Source organism: Bubalus bubalis, chromosome 2 (assembly GCF_019923935.1).
Source record: "Bubalus bubalis isolate 160015118507 breed Murrah chromosome 2, NDDB_SH_1, whole genome shotgun sequence".
In the NCBI taxonomy this organism is placed as follows: Eukaryota; Metazoa; Chordata; class Mammalia; order Artiodactyla; family Bovidae; genus Bubalus; species Bubalus bubalis.
This window is the reverse complement of record NC_059158.1, coordinates 89,009,842-89,032,074: the sequence shown is the minus strand read 5'-3', so window position 1 is coordinate 89,032,074 and position 22,233 is coordinate 89,009,842. Positions and strand designations below refer to the sequence as shown.

Sequence of the window (22,233 nt, the reverse complement as noted above, 5' to 3'; positions counted from 1 at the left end):
ATGTGTGTTTCCTTACTGCTCTCCCCTCTTATTACTGCAGTTCCCATTTTTCTCAATGACCCAAACTTGAAACCTTAAAAACATCTTTACTTTTATTTTTTTCAAGTCAGCCACATTAATACTATGTGTTTTGGATTCTTTCATTGAAATACTGCTCAAATTTAAGACATACTATCACTTCTTACTACCCAACTCCCAATATATGCATATGCCAAGGGCAATTTTCTCATAAAATAAGCTACATTTTATATTAGCTCTTTGGTCAAAACCTTTAGTGCCTCTTCCTCCACTGCCAACTTTATAAACCTTAAACACTTATATCTGATATTCAAATTACTTTTCAAGTAGACACTAACATACCTCTGTAGTCCAACTGGACTATTGGCCATGCCCGGTGCATGTCACAGTACTTTTACTGCCTCTACAGTCTGTTATAACCATTTTCTTTGCATAAAATGTCTTCCTTTAATACATTTCAAGCTGATGAAATCCTGTTCATTATTCAAAATCCAACTCAAGATGCTTCCTATATTTGTCCCAGCCTAAAGCACTCATCTCTCCTATCCTTAAGCTCTTTTATGTCCCTTGCTGCTGCTGCTAAGTTGCTTCAGTCGTGTCCGACTCTGTGCGACCCCATAGACGGCAGCCCACCAGGCTCCCCTGTCCCTGGGATTCTCCAGGCAGGACCACTGGAGTGGGTTGCCATTTCCTTCTCCAATGCATGAAAGTGAAAAGTCAAAGTGAAGTTGCTCAGTCGTGTCCGACTCTGTACGACCCCATAGACGGCAGCCCACTAGGCTCCGGCGTCCCTGGGATTCCACTTATAGTCTATCCTGTAGTTTTCTACAGTAACCATGATTTGAAGTTAGTAGAAAGGCTGGCTTAATGTTCTGTGGAATCTACTTTGTCGTGTCTTTAGCACATTAGCATTAGAAAGCATGTAGAAAACAGTTTAGAAAAAATTATACTTTTTTGGGAAAAATTCATTTGTAAACCATTAAACCATAAAATTTATATCTGTAAATAGCAATAAAAATTTATTTGACTATCAGGATCTTCATGAAAAGAATAACATCATATGAATTTCATTAAACTTTTATAACTAAAATATAAAAAAGAAAACTGAAGTAGAATGATTAAAATATCCAAAGTTGACAGAAATAGAAGTTAAATTTTGAAAGGTAAAATTCTGCAATGAAAATGGTTGCCTTGAAATTAAAATCAACAGTATTGTCAGCACTGGACCTGGACTCTTAATACGCAAGTCAGCAAAGATTTGTGGTGGGTTATTTCATAAATATAAATGGAGATGGGATGCCACACAGAATGACTTATTAAATATTTTAAAGTACCAGTACTAATAAGCAGTAAGCAATTCCCATATAAACTTTTTTATCTTATTTAACTTATCTTAATGGTATTTGTTTAGAAAATTAAGTTAACTTTTTGTAAACAAAGACTGAAATATAATATTTGTACATAAGGCAATGCTTCACAAAGAGAAAGGGCTTAATTGGTATTTATTCAGTGAATAAAATATGGAATATTACATAATTGTTTATCTTTTTAAAAAGAATTTTATAGCAAACTTTTACATAAAATATTTTAATATAATTTTACTTAATATTTATATGAAACATAAATATTGCCTAGTATATGAGTATATATATATAATATACTCAATACTTCATATTTTATATATATACTGATTTAAATTTTCAGCAGAAACATTTAGTGAATTTTCATTCCTTGGAACAAAATTTTGTCACAGTCATTTTGTATTCTAAAAGGCAGTTAATATTTTTAATAGGCAGTTAATATTCCTTCCAAATATATAGGATCAAGAGTCATAAAATCAAAAATTCCCTTTAGTTTTATGTTTCATATTTTAATTTTCTGAAATTGCTTCTCATTCTATAACTCTGAAGAATTACTTCTCAAATATTGACATCTGAAGGTGTTCTAAAATAACCAAAAATGACTGTATTTTATCCCAAGACTAGCATCAGTTATGCTTTTACAGCAAATGTGCTATCCTTTTTGATATTAGGGGTGGGACATTAAGTAGGAGGGGAGAAAAATGAGACCTGTATGGTAGCAAAAGTCTTGCTACTTCCATATATCCTTGGGTGATCAGAGTATGAGAAGAGAGAGGTGCAAAGCTTTGTCCTACCTTGAAGCTCTTGCTCCCCTAGTCTTTACCTGACTCTCTGGAGACCACAAAAAAATCTTCTAGGCAAAACTCCTGGTCTTTATTACAATTAATGTATACTGACTTAAATTAAATGTCTACAGTATAAGGTTTGAAAGGATCCAATAATTAAATAACACTGAAGAAAATCATCAACTAGTGCGGAAAGCAGATACATAGAAGGAAGAGTGAAATAATGGAAACTGTCATAAGAAATCAAGCAAAATTCTAAATATATTAGACTGTCACATAAAGAAGGAAAGCTGATGTAAGAGAAATATTTATAAAAATACCCTTTAACTCAATGCCTGCCTGCTGCCTCCTAAGTCGCTTCAGTCATGTCCGACTCTTTGTGACCCTATGGACTATAGCCTGCCAGACTCCTCTGTACATGGGATTCTGTAGGCAAGAATACTGGAGTGGCTTGCCATGCCCTTCTCCAGGGGATCTTCCTGATCCCGGGATTGAACCTGTGTTTCTTATGTCTCCTGCATTGCCAGGCAGGTTCTTTACCACTAGTGCCACCTGGTAAGCCCTTAACTCAATTCTAGATACCAATAAATAGATAAAGTCATTCACAGATGAATCTACTGTGAATGTGCAGTCACATAAAATATTTCCCACTAACTACCATATCATTTCAGAAACACCAAATTATTTCACCTTTATCATGGGCTTTGAAATCAGAATGATCTTGGTTTAAAAATCTGTCTTCTCATAACTTGTTATATGATGTTGAAAAGTGACTTAACCTCTCTGAGCCTTAGTTTCTTTACCTCACACAATTTTGTAAGGATTACATAAGATCACATGGGTAGAAAGCCTAGCTTGGCTACATTTATAAAGCCAATGTTTAATAAATGACTTTATAATAGATGTCACATATCTTTAAATAGGAATTTAAGAAACTCTTAAAAAATTAAGAAAACTTATGCAAGTAACTATTGATGTGGCTCTGTAAATTCTTTTATCTTAAAGTGGAATATACATTCATGAAAAAATTAAAAGTAACCAATGCAAAGTAATTTTTAACTTCCTTAGCTTTTCAAAGAGAGTCAATAATATGATGCCAATAACTCCTAACAACTGACCAGCCCATTACAAGTTGTCATATGTGTGATATTATGATATCACTCATCATTCCATTTGGATTAGTGGTTCTCAAATTTGGTTGCACATCTGAATCACATGGGATGCTATTTAGACATGCAATATCTTAATCTCAACACAAAAGATTCTGATTTTAAATTGTTCTGAAATGGTTAGTTCTTTTTTAGTTTTCCAGGTGATTTTAACGTACACTTAGGCTTTAGAACTACTCATTTAGATTCTCAAAAGAGTTCTGATTTCCTCACTTTTCTTTGACCTTGTTCTTAAATTCTTCCCTGATAGCTTAGTTGGGTAAAGAATCCGCCTGCAATGCAGGAGACCCTGGTTCAATTCCTGGGTCGGGAAGATCTCTGCTGGAGAAGGGATACGCTACCCACTCCAGTATTCCTGGGCTTCCCTTGTGGCTCACCTGGTAAACCCACTCCAGTATTCTGGCCTGAAGAATTCCATGGACTGTATAGTCCATGGTCGCAAAGAGTCAGACAGGACTGGGCAACTTTCTCTTTCACGTCAAATTCTTCACTGTAAAAAACATGGATACCATGGGGGGAGGGCAGGTGGGATGAACTGGGAGATTGGGATTGACACATAGACATTACTATGCATAAAATAGATAACTAATGCTGCTGCTGCTGCTGCTGCTAAGTCACTTCAGTCATGTCCAACTCTGTGCGACCCCAGAAACGGCAGCCCACCAGGTTCCCCCGTCCCTGAGATTCTCCAGGCAAGAACACTGGAGTGGGTTGCCATTTCCTTCTCCAATGCATGAAAGTGAAAGTGAAGTCACTCTATCGTGTTCGACTCCCAGCGACCCCATGGACTGCAGCCAACCAGGCTCCTCCATCCACGGGATTCTCCAGGCAAGAGTACTGGAGTGGGTTGCCATTGCCTTCTCCCGATAACTAATGAGAACCTACTATACAGCACAGGGAACTTTACGAACTCTGTGGTGACCTAAATGGGAAAGAAATTCAAAAAAGAGGAGATATATGTATATGTGTAGCTGATTTACTTTGCTGTACAGCAGAAATTAACACAGCATTATAAATCAACTATATACTCCAATAAAAATTAACTTAAAAAATAAAGAGTGAATAGATAAGGGCATTTTTATTTTTATTTTTTTTTGGAGAAAGAAAGGCAGCATATCATAGTGATTAAGAACAAGGACTCTCATGTTATAGAGTCTAAGTTTGAATTCCAGCTCCATCACCAACTAGCATGTGATCTTGGGTGAGTTAAGTCATATGAATCTGAATTTGATCATATATATATGTACATGTACATGATATTATTTGTGGCACTTATAGATGTCGTTAACCAATAACTAAATACATATGCAGCACTTAAAATAATGAATGGCTGGCAAAACAGTAAGTCTTATCCAATGATTAGGATGCCTAATGATGGTTTTTATTAACAAAAGTCAGGCGACTGTGTTCAAACAGAATATTTTTTCTCCAGTCTCATGAGTTCAAGATTAAAAAGCACTGGTCATTTAATTACTAGAATTCTTCTGAACATATGACTGTAGACTATACAATAATATAAAATTAACAGCAAGAAAATAAATATGAAAAAAGTTTTCTGATGAGTGGTTCTGGTGTTTGTATAAGTAAATTTACTCAAAATATTTTGTGTTTTGTATAATTCATTAAGAATGGTAAAGGAAAGCAATTCTTAGAAAGGATTTTTTTGCTTAAAATTGATCCAATACAATATTGTAAAGTTAAAAAATAAAATAAAATTTTTTTAAAAAAATTGATAAATTACAGGACTATAGGCAATAGCACCCCACTCCAGTACTCTTGTCTGGAAAATCCCATGGATGGAGGAGCCCGGTAGGCTTCAGTCCATGGGGTCGCGAAGAGTCAGACACGACTGAGCAACTTCACTTTTACTTTTCACTTTCATGCATTGGAGAAGGACATGGCAACCCACTCCAGTGTTCTTGCCTGGAGAATCCCAGGGACGGCAGAGCCTGGTGGGCTGCCATCTATGGGGGTCACACAGAGTCGGACACAACTTAAGTGACTTAGCAGCAGAGGTAAATTACTCAAGAGTTCATTTCTTTAAAAAAGAATATACTAATATTAGGAAAAAAAGAAACTGATTCTAAACAAAAGTAACTGTGAAGTGTCCAATGCAAATATATTTATCCTCTTACTGCTAAAATACTAAGCCTAGGAAAAGATGACAAGATTGCGTTTACAAAAGTATATTAAACAGGTGTATAGGTAAATATAAAATCACAGACATTTAGTTTTCTGGTGTGAATATTCTATTTGTGATGACTAAGAATGTATAAATTTAAGAGTAGAAGTCAGTTTAAACTTAAACAAGTGTAAGACTAGATAAGAGCTCTTTGTCTAATAATAAAAATCTTCTATAAATTATTTTTAACTCACCCGTTTGGAACGCAATTCACTGGTCAAAGAACTAGATTCTTCAGAGGTATTTTTATTCCCTGCTTTAAGTACATCGGGAGAAGGAACTATGAGTTTCATGTAAGTTTCCTTTTTGGCTTGATTTACCAAAGATAAAGGTTTCACATTGGACACCAATCCCGTAGACTGTATCACACTTGTGTGTTTGTTCACAGATTCCTCCTTGGCCTGAGAGCTTTGGAAAATAAATGGAAGCTGCTGTGACAAAACCTGAGGCTGCTTCTGCTGGGATTGGAATGATGAGTGAGTCTGGGATTCAGACAGAAGAGGTAATGGCTGGTGAATTCTTTTTTCCTGGGCTTTTTCAGTTGCTTTCTGTCCTTCTGCTTTTGGGTCTGAAACACCATGTAATAGCACCTGTAAACACAAATTAAAAGGCAACTTCTTTAACATCTGTTAAAACAAAGAACATCAAGCAGTAAACCATGAGGGCGAAAAAGGGTACCTTAAAAAAGTGTTTCTAATAATTGATAAATATATAAAACTCACTAAAAAATTCACAAAATGTCCCTTCAAAAATGTTTCTCTATCTCCTTTTTATTCTTGTGCAAAAGGAAGAACTAAAGGCAATGATAAACTTTAAACTATATAGACTTTGAGAGTTAAGATAAGCCAGTTAATTCCTAAATATGAATAATGTGAAGATACCACCCAATGAAATGATTTATACCTACCTGGTTGTTACTTTTCTGCTGTGCTTCACTCTCTGAATCAGAATCATCATCTTCACTTTCTTCAATACTTTGATCTTCTTCTTCATCTTCCTCTAGGTCATCCGAATCACTACTACTAATGCCTTCACTTGACGTGTCTGATGATGTGCCTGAATCACTATCACTGTTGCTAGAACTTTCCATAGCTTTTTTCCTTGGCTTCTGGATAAAGACAAGATTTTTTAACAAGATTTTTCTTTTTGGAAAAAATTCAAGTTTCAGTAAGAGGTAGGCTCTTTTAATTCTTAAATGATATTTTCAATCTCAAAGTGTCATTTTAGAAAAAAGTAAAAAGCCACATGTTTTAAAGGTAATTATTCGAAAAACTGATCACATTAACTTATCTGACAGGAATCTCCAGTAAAAAAGTATAACATCTGTCGTGTATAGAATATTGAAAACAGTATACAATGTAGTATGTATATGCGTGATATATATATATATATATGTACATATGTACACTCTCATATGACTGCCATGCTTCAAAAGGTATGACAGATTAAAAAAGCAATTTACAAAAAGATTCCAGTTATGACAAAGAAAACAACAGTTCCAGATATGTACATTGAGTTCTACATTTAGCATTAATCTTTCTTTGTGTAGACAGTGAATCAGTAGCCAAACACACCTTTCTAGGTGCTTGACTACAATAAAGTCTATGATAGAGTCTCTGCCTTCAGAAAACTCACATTCCAGTGGTGGTGGTGGTGATAGACTAGACAGATAATTATTTTAAAAACAAATAATTCCATACAGTAAAAAGTATTGTAGAGAAGATAAAATAGGCAGAAAAAGGCTTAAAGAGTGGCTTTAGTTAAGTGTCAAGGAATTTAAGTTTTGTATATTTCCACATCAGAAAAGACATAAAAATATGATAAAGAGAGAGATTAGTTTCTGGAAAATTTAAGACTCTACAGGACAAAGAAAATTCAAAGCTGAAAAGGGATGTGAGATCATATAAAAGGAAAGTTTTGTGTTTAAAGGACAGACAATGTTAGTGGATAAAAAGAGAAAAAATGAGATAAACTATAACTAAATAACTATACAATGATGAAAAAGTTAAAATTCTGCCAATAGGAAGACTAAAAGGGAGAAATGTCAAAACAACAAAGCAAGACTGACTACAAAGTTACTTCAGAACATTTCTATATTGTTTGCTGGTAGATAAAATAGAGAAAAATCAGCAATGAATTACAAAAGCAACGAATTACACTAAGTTATGGCTTTAGAAGAAATGAAGCCTTTCATAACTATGGGGTTTGGGAATAAAAGTTAATATTACACCTCTACAAGAAGAGGCTAGGTTTTGAAGCCATAGTTTCTGATGGCAAACATATGTTTTCCTTTGTGTCTTCTGAAATTTTATTTAAATCATATAAAATACATGTGTGAAGAGAGTCACTCCTGTCATATTTTGCTTGCCATGATACTGTGTTAACTGCTCCAAAGTAGCACAGGCATACTCTTCAATAAGCTAATAGTCTCAGCATTCCCTAAGCTCTTTCCCTTACAGTAAAGCAGAAAGGGATTTGAAATAAGGGAACTCATAGGATGAGAAAGACCAAAGCAGAGATTAAAGGGAAAGAGTACTAATAGAGTAATGTTAAGCATACCGTTTTGGGGGCAGAGAAACAGCTCCTTCTTTGCGACCAAAATCTGTTTTGAGTCTCTAAGTATGTTTGGGCTTCCTAGGTGGTGCAGTGCTAAAGAATCCTCCTAACAATGCAGGAGACTTGGGTTTGATCCCTGGATTAGGAAGATCCTCTGGAGTAGGAAATTCCATGGACAGAAGAGGTTGGTGGGCTGCCAGGACTGCGAACAGTCAGACACGACTGAGTATATAGACACACACGCATAGCAAGACTATGAAAATCTTAAGGAACCTAAACTGAAGTTACCACTTTCAGTTTTAGAAGAAACCAAGAAAGGAAGGAAATAAGGGAGCTACTCTGATTCAGCAAAAAAAAAAAAAAAAAAAGAAGAAGAAGAAAAAAAACCCAACAACAACAACTCCCATTTCATTATCCAAGCAATCTGTGTAATTTTCATTTACAGTTGTTATGATAGATGGTCCTACACTCCTTAAGAATGGGTCGAGAGGTGAGGGTTCTAAAGCTTCAGGGACATGAAATATTCACTTGTAGAACTTTCTATAGCCAGCAGATTCCTGGACCCCAGTTCTAAACAAGGCACAGGGATCTGCATTAACAAGCACTTAATATGATTCTAATGCAGGTGGTCTTTGCAGAGCATACTCTGACAGTATGCAAAGAGTCTGTTTTATACCAAATTTAGTCCCTGAATTAAAAAGAAAAAAGTAGATGTGAGTAGACAAGTCCAGGTATTAGGGAAAGATAGAAAACTGAGTTTAAATATCACCAATTTCATCTCCTTAGTCCCTATGAATGTGTATGTGTGGGGGAATGGTTCTTTTGAATTTTTACAATTAGGTAGTATGTCTTTTTTCTGTCATTTAAACATTTTAAAAATGAGTCTTCTTAGATTCATAAAAAATAATCAAAGGAGATTTTACTAATTACCCCCTTTCCCACTACAGCGACTTAGCAGCAGCAGTAGCCCCCTACCCATTCTAGGAAAGTTTTTCAGAAGTCTCTCCTTGAACTTTCATTTCCCTGGGTATTTATTGCTTTCAATAGCAAAACAAATACATATTCAAGGCCATTATGTAACCAGGCAGAGTTGTTCTAGTCTCTGGGGATACAAGGGTGTGACATACAGATAGCAACTCTGCTCTCATGAGAACAGGGAGAAGAGAATTAACAAACAATGTCAGTAAGGGTTTTTAGTGACTACAAGATAATTAGATACACAGTATGTGCTGGGGGTGGGATGAAGATATAGATGTAATTGTCAGGTAAGATTCTTTTCAGTTGAGACCTAAATGGAGAACAAGAGACCATCCTAGAAAGATAAAAGAGCCTTTAAAGATGAGAAACAGCAAAGGAAAAAGCCATGAGCTGGAAACAAGTTTGACATGTTCAAAGAATGGAAAAGTTAGCCAGACCTGCTAGAGCACAGAAACTTGGGAGAGAGCCATAGGAAATAAGGCTTGATGGACTGGCAGGGGCAGACCACGCAGGGTCTTACAGGCCATGGCAAAGATTTTATTCTGAGTAAGACAGAAAACCATTACAAAGAGTGATAACATGATATTTTAAAGTGATAAAAAAAAGCCACTTGCATTTTTATAAGACTGTTAACGGTTGCTGTGGTAACAATAACTTGTATGGCAACAAGAGTAGAACTTAACCCTGAATTGTCTTTTTATTTTTTTCTCAAAAGGCTTTTGTTTGTATATTTTAGTCTCTGTTGACTTACTTTGTTAAATTTAAAATAGCTATATTTATTCTGAATATACATGTAGGCTATGTGAGGGAATTGGACTTAATGATTTCAAGTGAGCATCACTGATATAAGTAACCCTGCCTTCTAGGAGGAATTATCAAAATTAGCTGAAAAGAGCTGATGAAGTAGTTCTTTTTTTAAGTTTTTAAAACTGAAAATACAGGGTTAAAAAGTATAGGATTTTCTTTTTTAGTTTCAGCTCCGTTCATCTTCATTATACTTGAACAATCCACTAACACAGATTCATTCCAGACCATGTATTATTAATGCACTCTTCTGAAATCGTAAGTTCTAGTATCCGTCAAACTGATAGTCAATCTCTCTCTAGTGATACTTCTATGTAGATATAAACAGACATCCCTCTGCTCAGTTGCTCTTTGCAACCCTATGGGACTGTAGCCCACAAGTCTTCTCTGTCCATAGAATTTTCCAGGCAAGAATACTGGAGTGGGTTGTCATATCCTACTCCAAGACACCCCTATGGTACCCAGAATTTCTTTCCTTATATCATTAAAGAGGTACCTCTGTAAGGTTTTAATAGCTGCTCCTGGAAATATTTTCTACTTTACCTTCACTTATTTTCTTTAGGGATGTCAGTGTGCTGTGCTTAGTTGCTCAGTCATCTCCAACTCTTAGAGATCCCATGGATCGTAGCCCGCCAGGCTCCTCTGTCCATAGAGATTCTCCAGGCAAGAATACTAGAGTGGGTTGCCATGCCCTCCTCCAGGGGATCTTCCTGACCCAGGGAACGAACCCAGGTTTCCCACACTGCAGGCAGATTCTTTATCGTTAGAGCCACCAGGGAAGCCCCAGGAATGTCAAAACAGATTCCTTACTAGAACAAAGGACAGAATCTGTTTCATACCCATTCCTCCAAAGTCTTGCCTTGCACATTGTGCAGGCACTAGATATACTAGATTTTACTAGATTTAGCACTTCTTCTAAGAGGTCTGTTGTTTTTGTTTAGTAGCTGCCAACTCTTGGCAGCTCCATAGACTATAGCCTGTCTTGGTACAGTCTCTGTCCTATACCAAGGACTATCCTCTGGACTGTCTCTGGATTATCCTCTGTCCTTGGTGTTTTCCAGGCAAGAATACCAGAGTGGGCTGCCATTTCCTTCTCTAAGGGGTCTTCCGACCTAGGGATCAAACCCATATCTTTTGCAATGACAGGTGGGCTCTTTATCATTGAGCCACCAAAGAAGCCTTCTAAGAGGAATGTTTAAAAGCTTGGGTATTTAACTTTTAGAAATACATATAGATATAGACATCCCATGATATGAGGTCTAGGACATGCTTCAAAATACCATGGGAGCAAAGAGTGTGGTTTTTCCAGTAGTCATGCATGGAGTTGGACTATAAAGAAATCTGAGTGCTGAAGAATTGATGTTTTTAAACTGTGGTGTTGGAGAAGTCAATTGAGAGTCCCTTGGACTGCAAGGAGATCCAACCAGTCATATCCAACCAATCAGATCCAACTGATTTCCTGAAATCAGTCCTGAATATTCATTGGAAGGACTGATGCTGAAGCTGAAACTCCAATACTTTGGCCACCTGTTGCAAAAAACTGACTCACTGGAAAAAACTGGGAAAGATTGAAGGCGGGAGAGGAAGAGAATGACTGAGAATAAGATGGTTGGATGACATCACCAACTCGATGGACATGAGTTTAAGCAAGTTCCGGGAGTTGGTGAAGGACAGGGAGGCTTGGCATGCTACAGTCCTTGGGGTCACAAAGAGCTGGACACGACTGAGCGACTGAACTGAACTGAAGGAGTAGGTGGTGTTTCAGTCAGTATCTGGTGTGCAGGAGGCTGACAGCAGTGCAGAGATAGGCCTCTGGAGCTCACACTAATGGGAATGCCCTCAAAACATACCATAAAGGAGAAGAGCAAAGAGTAGTTGAAGAGGAACAGGTGGAAAATATGACCCCAAAATATGTTTGTCTTGGGGCCCAAGAAGAGTCCCGTTGAGTTTCAGTGACGGGTATCATCATTCTTAGTGGCTTCAGCAGATGACCTTCCCTCAGACTCTCATATGTCTTATTATGTTCTGGAAAACAATTATCTTCTGTTGAGATGGAACCAAAAGGTCTTGAGGAAATATTTCTATAAAATATGCTCAGCAAGAGGAAAGAAAACTTTGTTTAGTTGTTCCTGGAAAATATATGGAACTTGATGCTGCCTTGAGAAAGGACAAATGGAAATATGATAAAATTGTTTCTTGGAATTAAAAGTCAGAGCCTGAGAGGCATATTGTTTACATTTAAAGTTCAGATCAGTGCTCTCTGCAATCAGTCGCTTCACATATCCTGCTCTTAATGTGGTGTGTCAGAAGCTTCTCAATCTCCTCATATTATAGCTGAGATAATAGAGAAAGTGATGTTACAGGATCATAAACTTCTCTTCTTTAAATCAACTTATTTTTTATTGAAGGATAATTGCTTTACAGAATTTTGCTATTTTCCGTCAAACCTCAAAGTGAATCAGCCATAGGTATACATATATCCCCTCCTGTTTGAAACTCCCTCCCAATCCCACCATTCTAGGTTAATAAAAAGCCCCTGTTTGAGTTTCCTGAACCATACAGCAAATTCCACTTGGCCATCTATTTTACATATGGTAATGTAAGTTTCCATGTTACTCTCTCCATACATCTTACCCTCCCCTCCCCTTTCCCCATGTCCATTAGTCTATTCTCTATGTCTGTTTCTTCATTGCTGCCCTGTAAATAAATTCTTCAGTACCATTTTTCTAGATTCCATATTTATGTGTTAGAATACAGTATTTATCTTTCTCTTTCTGACTCACTTCACTCTGTATAATAGGATCACAAACTTTTGACTCTCTGCCCTAAGAAATGTCAGGCCCTGAGAGTGGTTTTTATAAAATGTAGACAAAAAGGCAATGTTCTAGTTATTATCTATCTTTCCAAAATGTTTGTAGTTGATGCTAGGGCTTGAACTCAGAATAAACCGAGACTTCTCACTCAAGAAGAAATCCCAAATGGAAGCAGTCCAAATTCACTGATACGGGTGCACTTACTAGAAATTCTGGATATAATGTGTTGGTTCATGTAGCTGGAGGTCTCTCAGCTTACTTAGTGGGTTGAATGAAATCTGGACACAGTGGTGGACTATATTTAGTATAGCTGAAGTGTCGCAACTTCCCTAGGACAATGTGGAAGAGGAAATCCAAAGACTTATAGTGTCCAGAATGCTGAGTGAATTTACCATGTGCAATCTGCACAAATCACCCTATTCCTGATACTGCTTCTAGAGCAGATAAGTTTAGTCAGGAGGTCCAAGCAGGGTATTTGTTGGAAAGGACGTGACTATTGCCCACTGGACAGCAGAGAAACTCACGAAGCATCACAGATCAGTGCTGGCACACAAGAAATACCACCTGCTGGAGTGCCAGAAAAACTCGCTAGATCTTCTAGTAGGGGTGACAGAAAAATTACCTAGAAAACTAACCACTGGCATGCTAGCAAACTCACTAGTAAGCTGCCTGCTGGGATGTCAGTGAAACTCACTACATGGTGTGCACTACTGGATCTACTGAACACAAGTGGCAGGACAGCTGCCAGCGGGCAAGGAATATTCACTAGTGGCACAGCATAAGACCAAGAAGAGAACACCTGAACCAAGAAGAGAAGCCTTTCCTCTTCCAGTGTATCTCCAGGACCCTCTATTTGCAAAGTCTAATATTGTGCCAACTGGTAAAGGAGAATTCAGACCTGAGAAGCATTAAATTGCTAACCTGCACAGTTGGGGTTATGATAAAATAAAACTGACCATGAGATGGTAACTGCTAAAACTGAATAATGGGTACACAGGATAATTATTCTATTCTGTCTATTGTGCATTTTGAAAATTTCCATAATAAATGGTTTCTTGATTATGGTTTCTTGATTTGGTTTTCCTAAAGCATGGGCTGTGGAGTCAACCTGCCTGACTTCATATCCTAACCACTTAATGGCCAACTACTTGGGGACTCTTTTTCTAGATTTATAATAATAGTACCTACCTCATTAGGGGTATAGGGAGGGCTGAAATCGATATTCTATGCAAAACAATTATAGCAGAACTGGTATGTGTTAACTTCCCAATAAACCTTATCTATGAGGTTGCCATTAACCCCACCGCAGAGCGATCAGAACTTATACAGGGCTGGGGAATCAGACTTTTGGAGGGCACAGACCCTTGTGTGCATCAGGACCGAGGAGAAAGGAGTAGTGACCCCATAAGAGACTGACCCAGACTTGCCCATGAGCCTCCTGGTGTCTCCAGCAAAGGTGTGGGTCAGCGGTGGCCTGCTGCAGGGTTGGGGGCACTGAGTGGAGCAGTGGGTGCATGGGAACTTTTGAAGGAGGTATGGCAACCCATTCCAGTTTTCTTGCCTGGAAAATCCCATGGACAGAGGAGCCTGACAGGCTACAGTCCACGGGGTCGAAAGAGTGGGACACAACTGAGTGACTTCACTTCAACCATTATCTTCATTACCTCCACTAAAGTTTGGCCCCAGGTAAGTAACAGGGAGGGAACACAGCCCCACCAATCAACAGAAAATTAATTAAAGATTTACTGAGCATGGCCCTGACCATCAGAACAAGACTCAGTTTCCCCCTCAGTCAGTCTCTCCCATCAGGAAGCTTCCATAAGCCTCTTATCCTTCTCCATCAGAGGGCAGACAGACTGAAAACTGCAGTCTCAGAAAACTAACCAATCTGATCACACAGACCACAGCCTTGTCTAACTCAATTAAACTATGAGCCATGTCGAGTAGGGCCACCCAAGATGTACAGGTCATGGCGGAGAGTTCTGACAAAACGTGGTCCACTGGAGAACGGAATGACAAACCACTTCAGTATTCTTGCCTTGAGAACCCCATGAACAGCATGAAAGGGCAAAAAGATAGGACACTAAAAGATGAACTCCCCAGGTTGGTAGGTACCCAATATGCTACTGGAGATCAGTGGAGAACTAACTACAGAAAGAATGAAGAGACGGAGCCAAAGCAAAAACACCACCCAGTTGTGGATGTGACTGGTGACGGAACTAAAGTCTGATGCTGTAAATAGCAATGTTGCATAGGAACCTGGAATGTTAGGTACACGAATCAAGGTAAATTAGAAGTGGTCAAACAGGAGATGGTAAGAGTGAAAATCGACATTTTAGGAATCAGTGAACAATGGACTGGAATGGGTGAATTTAACTCAGATGACCATAATATCTACTACTGTGGGCAAGAATCCCTTAGAAGAAATGGAATAGCCCTCATAGTCAACAAAAGAGTCTGAAATGCAGTACTTGGATGCAATCTCAAAAACAACAGAATGATCTCTGTTCATTTCCAAGGCAAATCATTCAATATCATAGTAATCCAATTCTGCCCCGATCAGTAATGCTAAAGAAGCTGAAAGTGATTGGTTCTATGAAGACCTACAAGACCTTCTAGAACTAACACCCAAAAAAGATGTCCTTTTCATTATAGGGGACTGGAATGACAAGGTAGGTAGTCAAGAAATACCTGGAGTAATAGGCAAATTTGGCCTTGGAGTACAGAATGAAGCAGGGCAAAGGCTAATGGAGTTTTGCCAACAGAACGCACTGGTCATAGCAAACACCCTCTTCCAACTACACAAGAGAAGACTCTATACATGGAAATCACCAGGTGATCAATACTGAAATCAGACTGATTACATTCTTTGCAGCCAAAGATGGAGAAGCTCTATACAGTCAGCAAAAACAGGACTGGGCGCTGACTGTGGCTCACACCACAATAAGTATATTGCTAAATTCAGACTTAAATTGAAGCAAGTAGGGAAAACCACTAGACCATTCAGGTATGACTTAATCAAATCTCTTATGATTATCCAGTGGAAGTGACAAATAGATTCAAGGGATTAGATCTGATAGACAGAGTGCCTGAAGAACTATGGACAGAGGTTCGTGACACTGTACAGGAGGCAGGGATCAAAACCATCCCCGAGAAAAAGAAATGCAAAAAGGCAAAATGGATGTCTGAGGAGGCCTTACAAATAGCTTTGAAAAGAAGAGAAGCTAAAGGCAAAGGAGAAAAGGAACGATATACCCATTTGAATGCAGAGTTCCAAAGAATAGCAAGGAGAGATAAGAAAGCCTTCCTCAGTGGTCAATGCAAAGAAACAGAGGAAAACAACAGAACGGGAAAGACTAGAAATCTCTTGAAGAAAATCAGAGATAACAAGGGAACATTTCATGCAAAGATGGGCACAATAAAGGACAGAAATAGTATGGACCTAACAGAAGTAGAACATGTTAAGAAGAGGTGTCAAGAATACACAGAAGAACTATACAAAAAAGATCTTCATGACCCAGATAATTATGATGGTGTTATCACTCACCTAGAGCCAGACATCCTGGAATGCGAATGCAAAGTCAAGTGGGCCTGAAGAAGCATCACTAAGAACAAAGCTAGTGGAGGTGATGGCATTCCAGTTGAGCTATTTCAAATCCTGAAAGATGATGCTGTGAAAGTGCTGCAGTCAATATGCCAGCAAATTTGGAAAACTCAGCAGTGGCCACAGGACTGGAAAAGGTCAGTTTTCATTACAACCCAAAGAAAGGCGATGCCAAAGAACGTTCAAACTACTACATAATTGCACTCACTTCACACGCTAGCAAAGTAATGCTCAAAATTCTCCAAGCCAGGCCTCAACAGTACATGAACTGTGAACTTCCAGATGTTCAAGCTGGATTTAGAAAAGGCAGAGGAACCAGAGATCAAACAGCCAACATCTGTTTGATCATTGAAAAAGCAAGAGAGTTCCAGAAAAACATCTACTTTTGCTTTATTGACAATGCCAATACCTTTGACTACGTGGATCATAACAAACTGGGGAAAATTCTTCAAGAGATGGGAATACCAGACCACCTGACCTGCCTCTTGAGAAAATCTATGTAGATCAGGAAAGAATAGTTTGAACTGGACATGGAACAACAGACTGGTTCCATATAGGAAAAGGAGTACGTCAAGGCTGTATATTGTCACCCTGCTTATTTAACTTACATGCAGAGTACATCATGAGAAACGCTGGGCTGGAAGAAGCACAAGCTGGAATCAAGATTTCTGGGAGATATATCAATAACCTCAGACATCACCCTTATGGCAGAAAGCGAAGAAGAACTTAAGAGCCTTTGATGAAAGTAAAAGAGGAGAGTGAAAAAGTTGGCTTAAAACTGAATAGTCAGAAAACTAAGATCATGGCATCTGGTCCCATCACTTCATGAGAAATAGATGGGGAAACAATGCAAACAGTGGCAGACTTTATTTTTTTGGGCTCCAAAATCACTGCAGATGGTGACTGCAGCCATGAAATGAAAAGATGCTTGCTCTTTGGAAGAAAAGTTATGACCAACATAGACAGCACTTTAAAAACAAAGACATTACTTTGCCAATAAAGGTCCGTCTATACAAAGCTATGGTTTTTCCAGTAGTCATGTATGGATGTGAGAGTTTGGACCATAAAGAAAGCTGAGCGCTTAAGAATTGATGCTTTTGAACTGTGGTGTTGGAAAAGACTCCTGAAAGTCCTTTGGACTATAAGGAGATCCAACCAGTCCATCCTAAAGGAGATCAGTCCTGAATATTCATTGGCAAGACTGATGCTGAAGCTGAAACTCCAATATTTGGCTACCTGATGCAAAGAACTTACTCATTTTGAAAAGACCCTAATGGTGAGAAAGACTGAAGGCAAGAGGAGAAGGGGATGACAGAGGATGAGATGGTTTGATGGCATCACTGATTCAATGGACATGAGTTTGAGTAAACTCCAGGAATTGGTGATGGACAGGGAGTCCTGGCCTGCTCCAGTCCATGGGGTTCCAAAGAGTAGGACATGAGTGAGCGACTGAACTGAACTGAATGATGACTATTTGTGTTATTGATACTGGTGCTGACATTTTTAATTTTTTAGATGTTTAATACTAAAACCACTCGATAAAAATAAATATCTATAAAAACAGGAGTTCATAAATCATAAAAAATTATTCCATAGATTTAGGTGGTTTGACCTTTAGAATACTTGTATAGATCTGTTATATTTGTCCCCAGAAGGTTAACTTACCTTATCTTTGATTTTGTCAGCTCTAGCATCCAAAGGCTGGGTTTTGTTTTGTTCCTGATTACATTTTCTATTTCCTCCACCTGAGCTTATACTTTTCGTTTGTCCCATAGAACTTGAAGCAGTAGTGGACAGTACAGATGTGTTGATACCAGATACAGATGATGTACTGTTTCCATTTATTGATCCATTCACACCTTGAAAGTTAAAATAAATATGTTTATACAAGAGAATGTTATTCAGCATAAAAAGGAATGAAATAATGACATATGCTACAATGGGATGACTTAAAAACATTATGCTAAGTGAAATAAGCCAGACACAAACTATATGATTCCATCTATATGAGATATTCACAACAGGTACATCTATAGAGAAAGAGGGCAAGCTAGTGGTTGCCAGAGACTGAGAGAGGAAATAATAGGGATAAACTGTTATGAAGTTTCCTTTTGGGGTGATGAAAACGTGTTGAAACTAGATAGAGGTGGTTGTTGTACAACACTATTAGTGCCTTTAATGTCACTGAATTGTTCTGTTTAAAATGGTAAATTTTACATTTATATGAATTTTACTTCAATTAAAAACACTTTAGAAAAGTAATTAAATACAACTATTCCCTCTTTCAGGGCAAACTCCCAAACATCTACTTAAGTGGAAAGAAAGACAATAACAAACCCTCTAAAATGGTATCATAATTTGCAAATGTATTCTAACAACAGTTATCAACTATGAAATATTAATGAAAATGTAAAAGAAAAAAGGTGTGCTAACATATAAATTTAATGCTTAATTAGAGAAGAAGTAATATATTTTATTGAGCAACATAAGGGAGGTAATGAGATACAGAGGAAAAGCAGTGGTGTTGGGAATTAAAACCTGGGTTAAATTCTGCTATGCAATGTCAACATGTAAACAGTACTTTCTTGAATAATTGTTTTAATCTTGGCTACAAAACATGAACACTTTCAATCTCACAGAGTTATTATAAAGATTAAGTAAGACAATGTGAAAGTGTCTAGCACAATGCTTTATAACTGTTTCTAAATCTGAACTCTACTGAAAATGGGTACTGAAATGAAAGGTAATACTTCACTCAAGTTAACATGGATACCTTTTTCAGGACAATTTCGATTACTTTTTCCAGAAGTCCTTGAATGGAATGACGAAGAATCATGATTCTGGGCTGGAGGAGCAAACAGTGGCGGAATTCCCAGTAATGGTGGAAAGAAGGTTGCCCCTGCACGTGTATGAACATCTGTTGTTCGCCACCATTCTGCACCTCAAAGCCAAACACCAAACAAGCAAAAATATTTGGATTAACTTTCTAGTTAATTTAACAGTGCTTTTTATATTTTATTACTGAAGAAAAATTTCAGGTTTTATCTTAGGACAGAATTGCTGAATTACACATAGTTCTGACCATCTTTCTAATTATAAGATGACTGATTAGAAGTTATACATTCATCATTCTGTTTGTTAAGACAGTATCCAAGGTTCTTCACTTAGCAGCTTTTATGAATTCAAGTTTATGAAGAACAAAGGTAGTTTATAGTTTTTAAAATAAAATGGGAAAATTGAAATTAATATTAAAGATCTATTTAACTCTGATGACTTACATCATAATTTTTCTAAATTAGCAAAGAAAGAGTATTTAAGATTATTTTAATCTATTTTAAAACCTTAGAATGTAAGGCAACCATCTACAATCTATGTTAAGAATTTCCTTAAATTACATACAACAAAAATCTGGCTTTGATAAATCAAATGGTTTAAATAATAATACAAACACCACTGTAATTCAACATATCTTGAATACCTTTATGGAAGAAAACGTCTATACTCAAAACAATAGAGATAGCAAAATCAATGTCTTTTTTTGTTTGTTTTTGGTTCAAAAAATGAAAAGTGCTTCAAAGATTTCCAAAAACAAGTTGCCATATTAAACTATAAAAGACTTACATAAAGTTTTTTTCCTTAAAGTTAATTTTAAAAAGCCTCAATTTTATTTATACTTCCTCTTACAGATAATAATGTCTTATCATTGAATGCAATTTAGCTATTCAAACAGTGGCTTTTAGTTAAACTGTTAGAAAATGAGAGAAGCCAAATTTTATAGAATACATTATTTAGGGAAAGGTTAAGATTAAGAAGAAATCTGAAATAAATCAAAGGACAGTCTTATATTGCCTCATCTAAAATCTTGGAAAGAATACTTTCCAAATGGCTAACCAGCTAGATTACCAAGTCAGTTACTACCTTTTAGGCTAATCTTCCAAGAGATACGGTACATTTTTCATAGACTTGATAATCACAAAAAATTAGAGGAAAAATCCCAATAATAGAGTATGGGAAAATTCAACATTGTCAATGTATTGTATTATATGATCTTGAAAGCTTTTCTAAGAACATCTCTTCATTAAAACAAGATGTAAAGTTATGTGCACCTTCATTACCTAAAGACAAAAGTCTAGCTTAAAAGAAAGTGAAATGTTCATGGTAACTGACATTCTAATGTCTAAAAATCAGTATAAGCAGAAAACTGCAAAAGCTATTCTCCTGCACTGCAGGAAGTCGCTGCTAGTGAAATGACACCAATGTATATTCAGCAGTGCCTGAATGATGGGAACTGAACCAAGAATAACTATACAAAACTATCAATCATTTATCTACTGTTAAGATGAAAGAACTGTATTTAGATAGAAAGAAAAACTATGTTTTGGGGGCTTGTATCAGCACAGCCGGAATCTATTGCTATTTATAGGTTTGAAAACTTGGTTCTATTTAGCTGATAAAAAAGGAAATACCAGTTTCCTGAAATATTCATATTATTTAAAATAGAGTCTATAATTAAAGCAATATAGTTGAAGGTTCAGACTTTGTAAACAACCAACAAATCGGTAAGGTAATCTAAGTATAATAAGACTCAAATATTTTAAACATAATCAAACTCAGAAAAAAAACATAAAATGTACTTTAGAATATCAATGGTAAATAAGCACACAACAGAGATTAGAAAAAAAACACAACTGGAAAACGTACATGTTATAAATTCAAGTAAATAAGATCAAATAAAAAGATGAAAATGGTAGCACTTCTGAAAACAAGCTTCACATATGTCTAATATTTCATGGGAAATAACAGAATTTTTGTTAAGTATGAATTATTTCTTTGTCAAATTAAGAAAAAAACAACTTAGTCACAAACCACCTTGTTGATAAATGAAATTTACAAAATAAGGATTATATAAACCAGAACATGAGGAATTTCTAAATGTATTTAAAGGCAGTAACTGCATAGTAACAACATTAATCATATTCCATTGAAAGAGTCTATTATTTCAGAGGATATACTGAAACACAATTTGAACCCAGAAGACAACAGAATTTAAAAATCTCCCTGAGTTGATAGAGCCAAATACTTCACAAAAATTCATAGTAATATGATATAAAAATATAATGACTAAAATTATAAATATTTTAAAAGAACTTTCCATGAAATATTATTTCAATATAAAATGGAAGTAATTTTATTATACTAATATACATCAAGTAATTTTCACTTTGATTTAATCACCTGAAATGAAGACTAGTTTAGAAGTGCATAATATTTTAAAATAAACTATTCCTGATTTAAAATTCCTAGTAATTTCTTCTTTTTGTGTTTTTATTTAGTAGGTGATTTAAAAATCTTGGCATTTTGGTTACCCTGTTAAATAAAACCAATTATAGACAATTTAAGTTATATAAGATGTACAACTTAAACAAATGAGTCCTCTAAAACAAAGCATATTCTCTTGGCAAAAAAGTATGCTTATACAGCCATACTGTTATTTGCCACTAAAGACTTTGTCTTATCATTTTCTATTTATCCATCTTCTAAAAACTATAAGAAACATAACATAGACAATGTTAGTGTACTCCTAAGTGCTTAGCCTAGTGCACAGAACATAGTTAGATGCTCAAAGAAGTTTGTACAATAAATGGATGAATGAATACCTTATATAGATTAGGGAAGTTATATTTTTTCCATACAATAATGTTGGAAATACCAACATTATTGAAGTTGAGATGAGTAATTCTTTACAACTGTTAACCATGTTTTCAGTACTGAAGATAATTGATTTTAATAATTCAATAATTACACTGTGGTTTAGAAATGCTCAAAAGCAATTAATACTACATCTATATCAAACTATATCAAATATAAGATATTGTGTTAAAACAATTTTTAAAATTTAAGATACTAGCAACTATATTACTATTATCTATTTTAATTTTTTGTTCAGCAACCTATATTTCAGC

General features: G+C 36.3%; 1 protein-coding gene across 18 annotated transcripts in view; it reads right to left on the bottom strand.

The window, feature by feature from the left end:
• BAZ2B (bromodomain adjacent to zinc finger domain 2B) overlaps nt 1-22,233 on the bottom strand; it is a 416,357-nt gene that overhangs the window by 108,458 nt on the left and 285,666 nt on the right. For 14 of the 18 annotated variants that reach the window (XM_025261158.3, XM_044934877.2, XM_044934852.2 and 11 more), the window contains 4 exons: nt 19,044-19,211; nt 17,936-18,129; nt 6,423-6,623; nt 5,710-6,105 (listed from right to left, as the gene is read on the bottom strand). In XM_025261158.3, the coding sequence (XP_025116943.3) occupies nt 5,710-6,105; nt 6,423-6,623; nt 17,936-18,129; nt 19,044-19,211 (959 nt within the window). Of the gene's footprint in view, nt 1-5,709; nt 6,106-6,422; nt 6,624-8,074; nt 8,388-17,935; nt 18,130-19,043; nt 19,212-22,233 lie in introns of those variants that run through there. The other 4 variants (XM_025261209.3, XM_025261154.3, XM_025261224.3 and 1 more) reach the window with 2 other exon arrangements.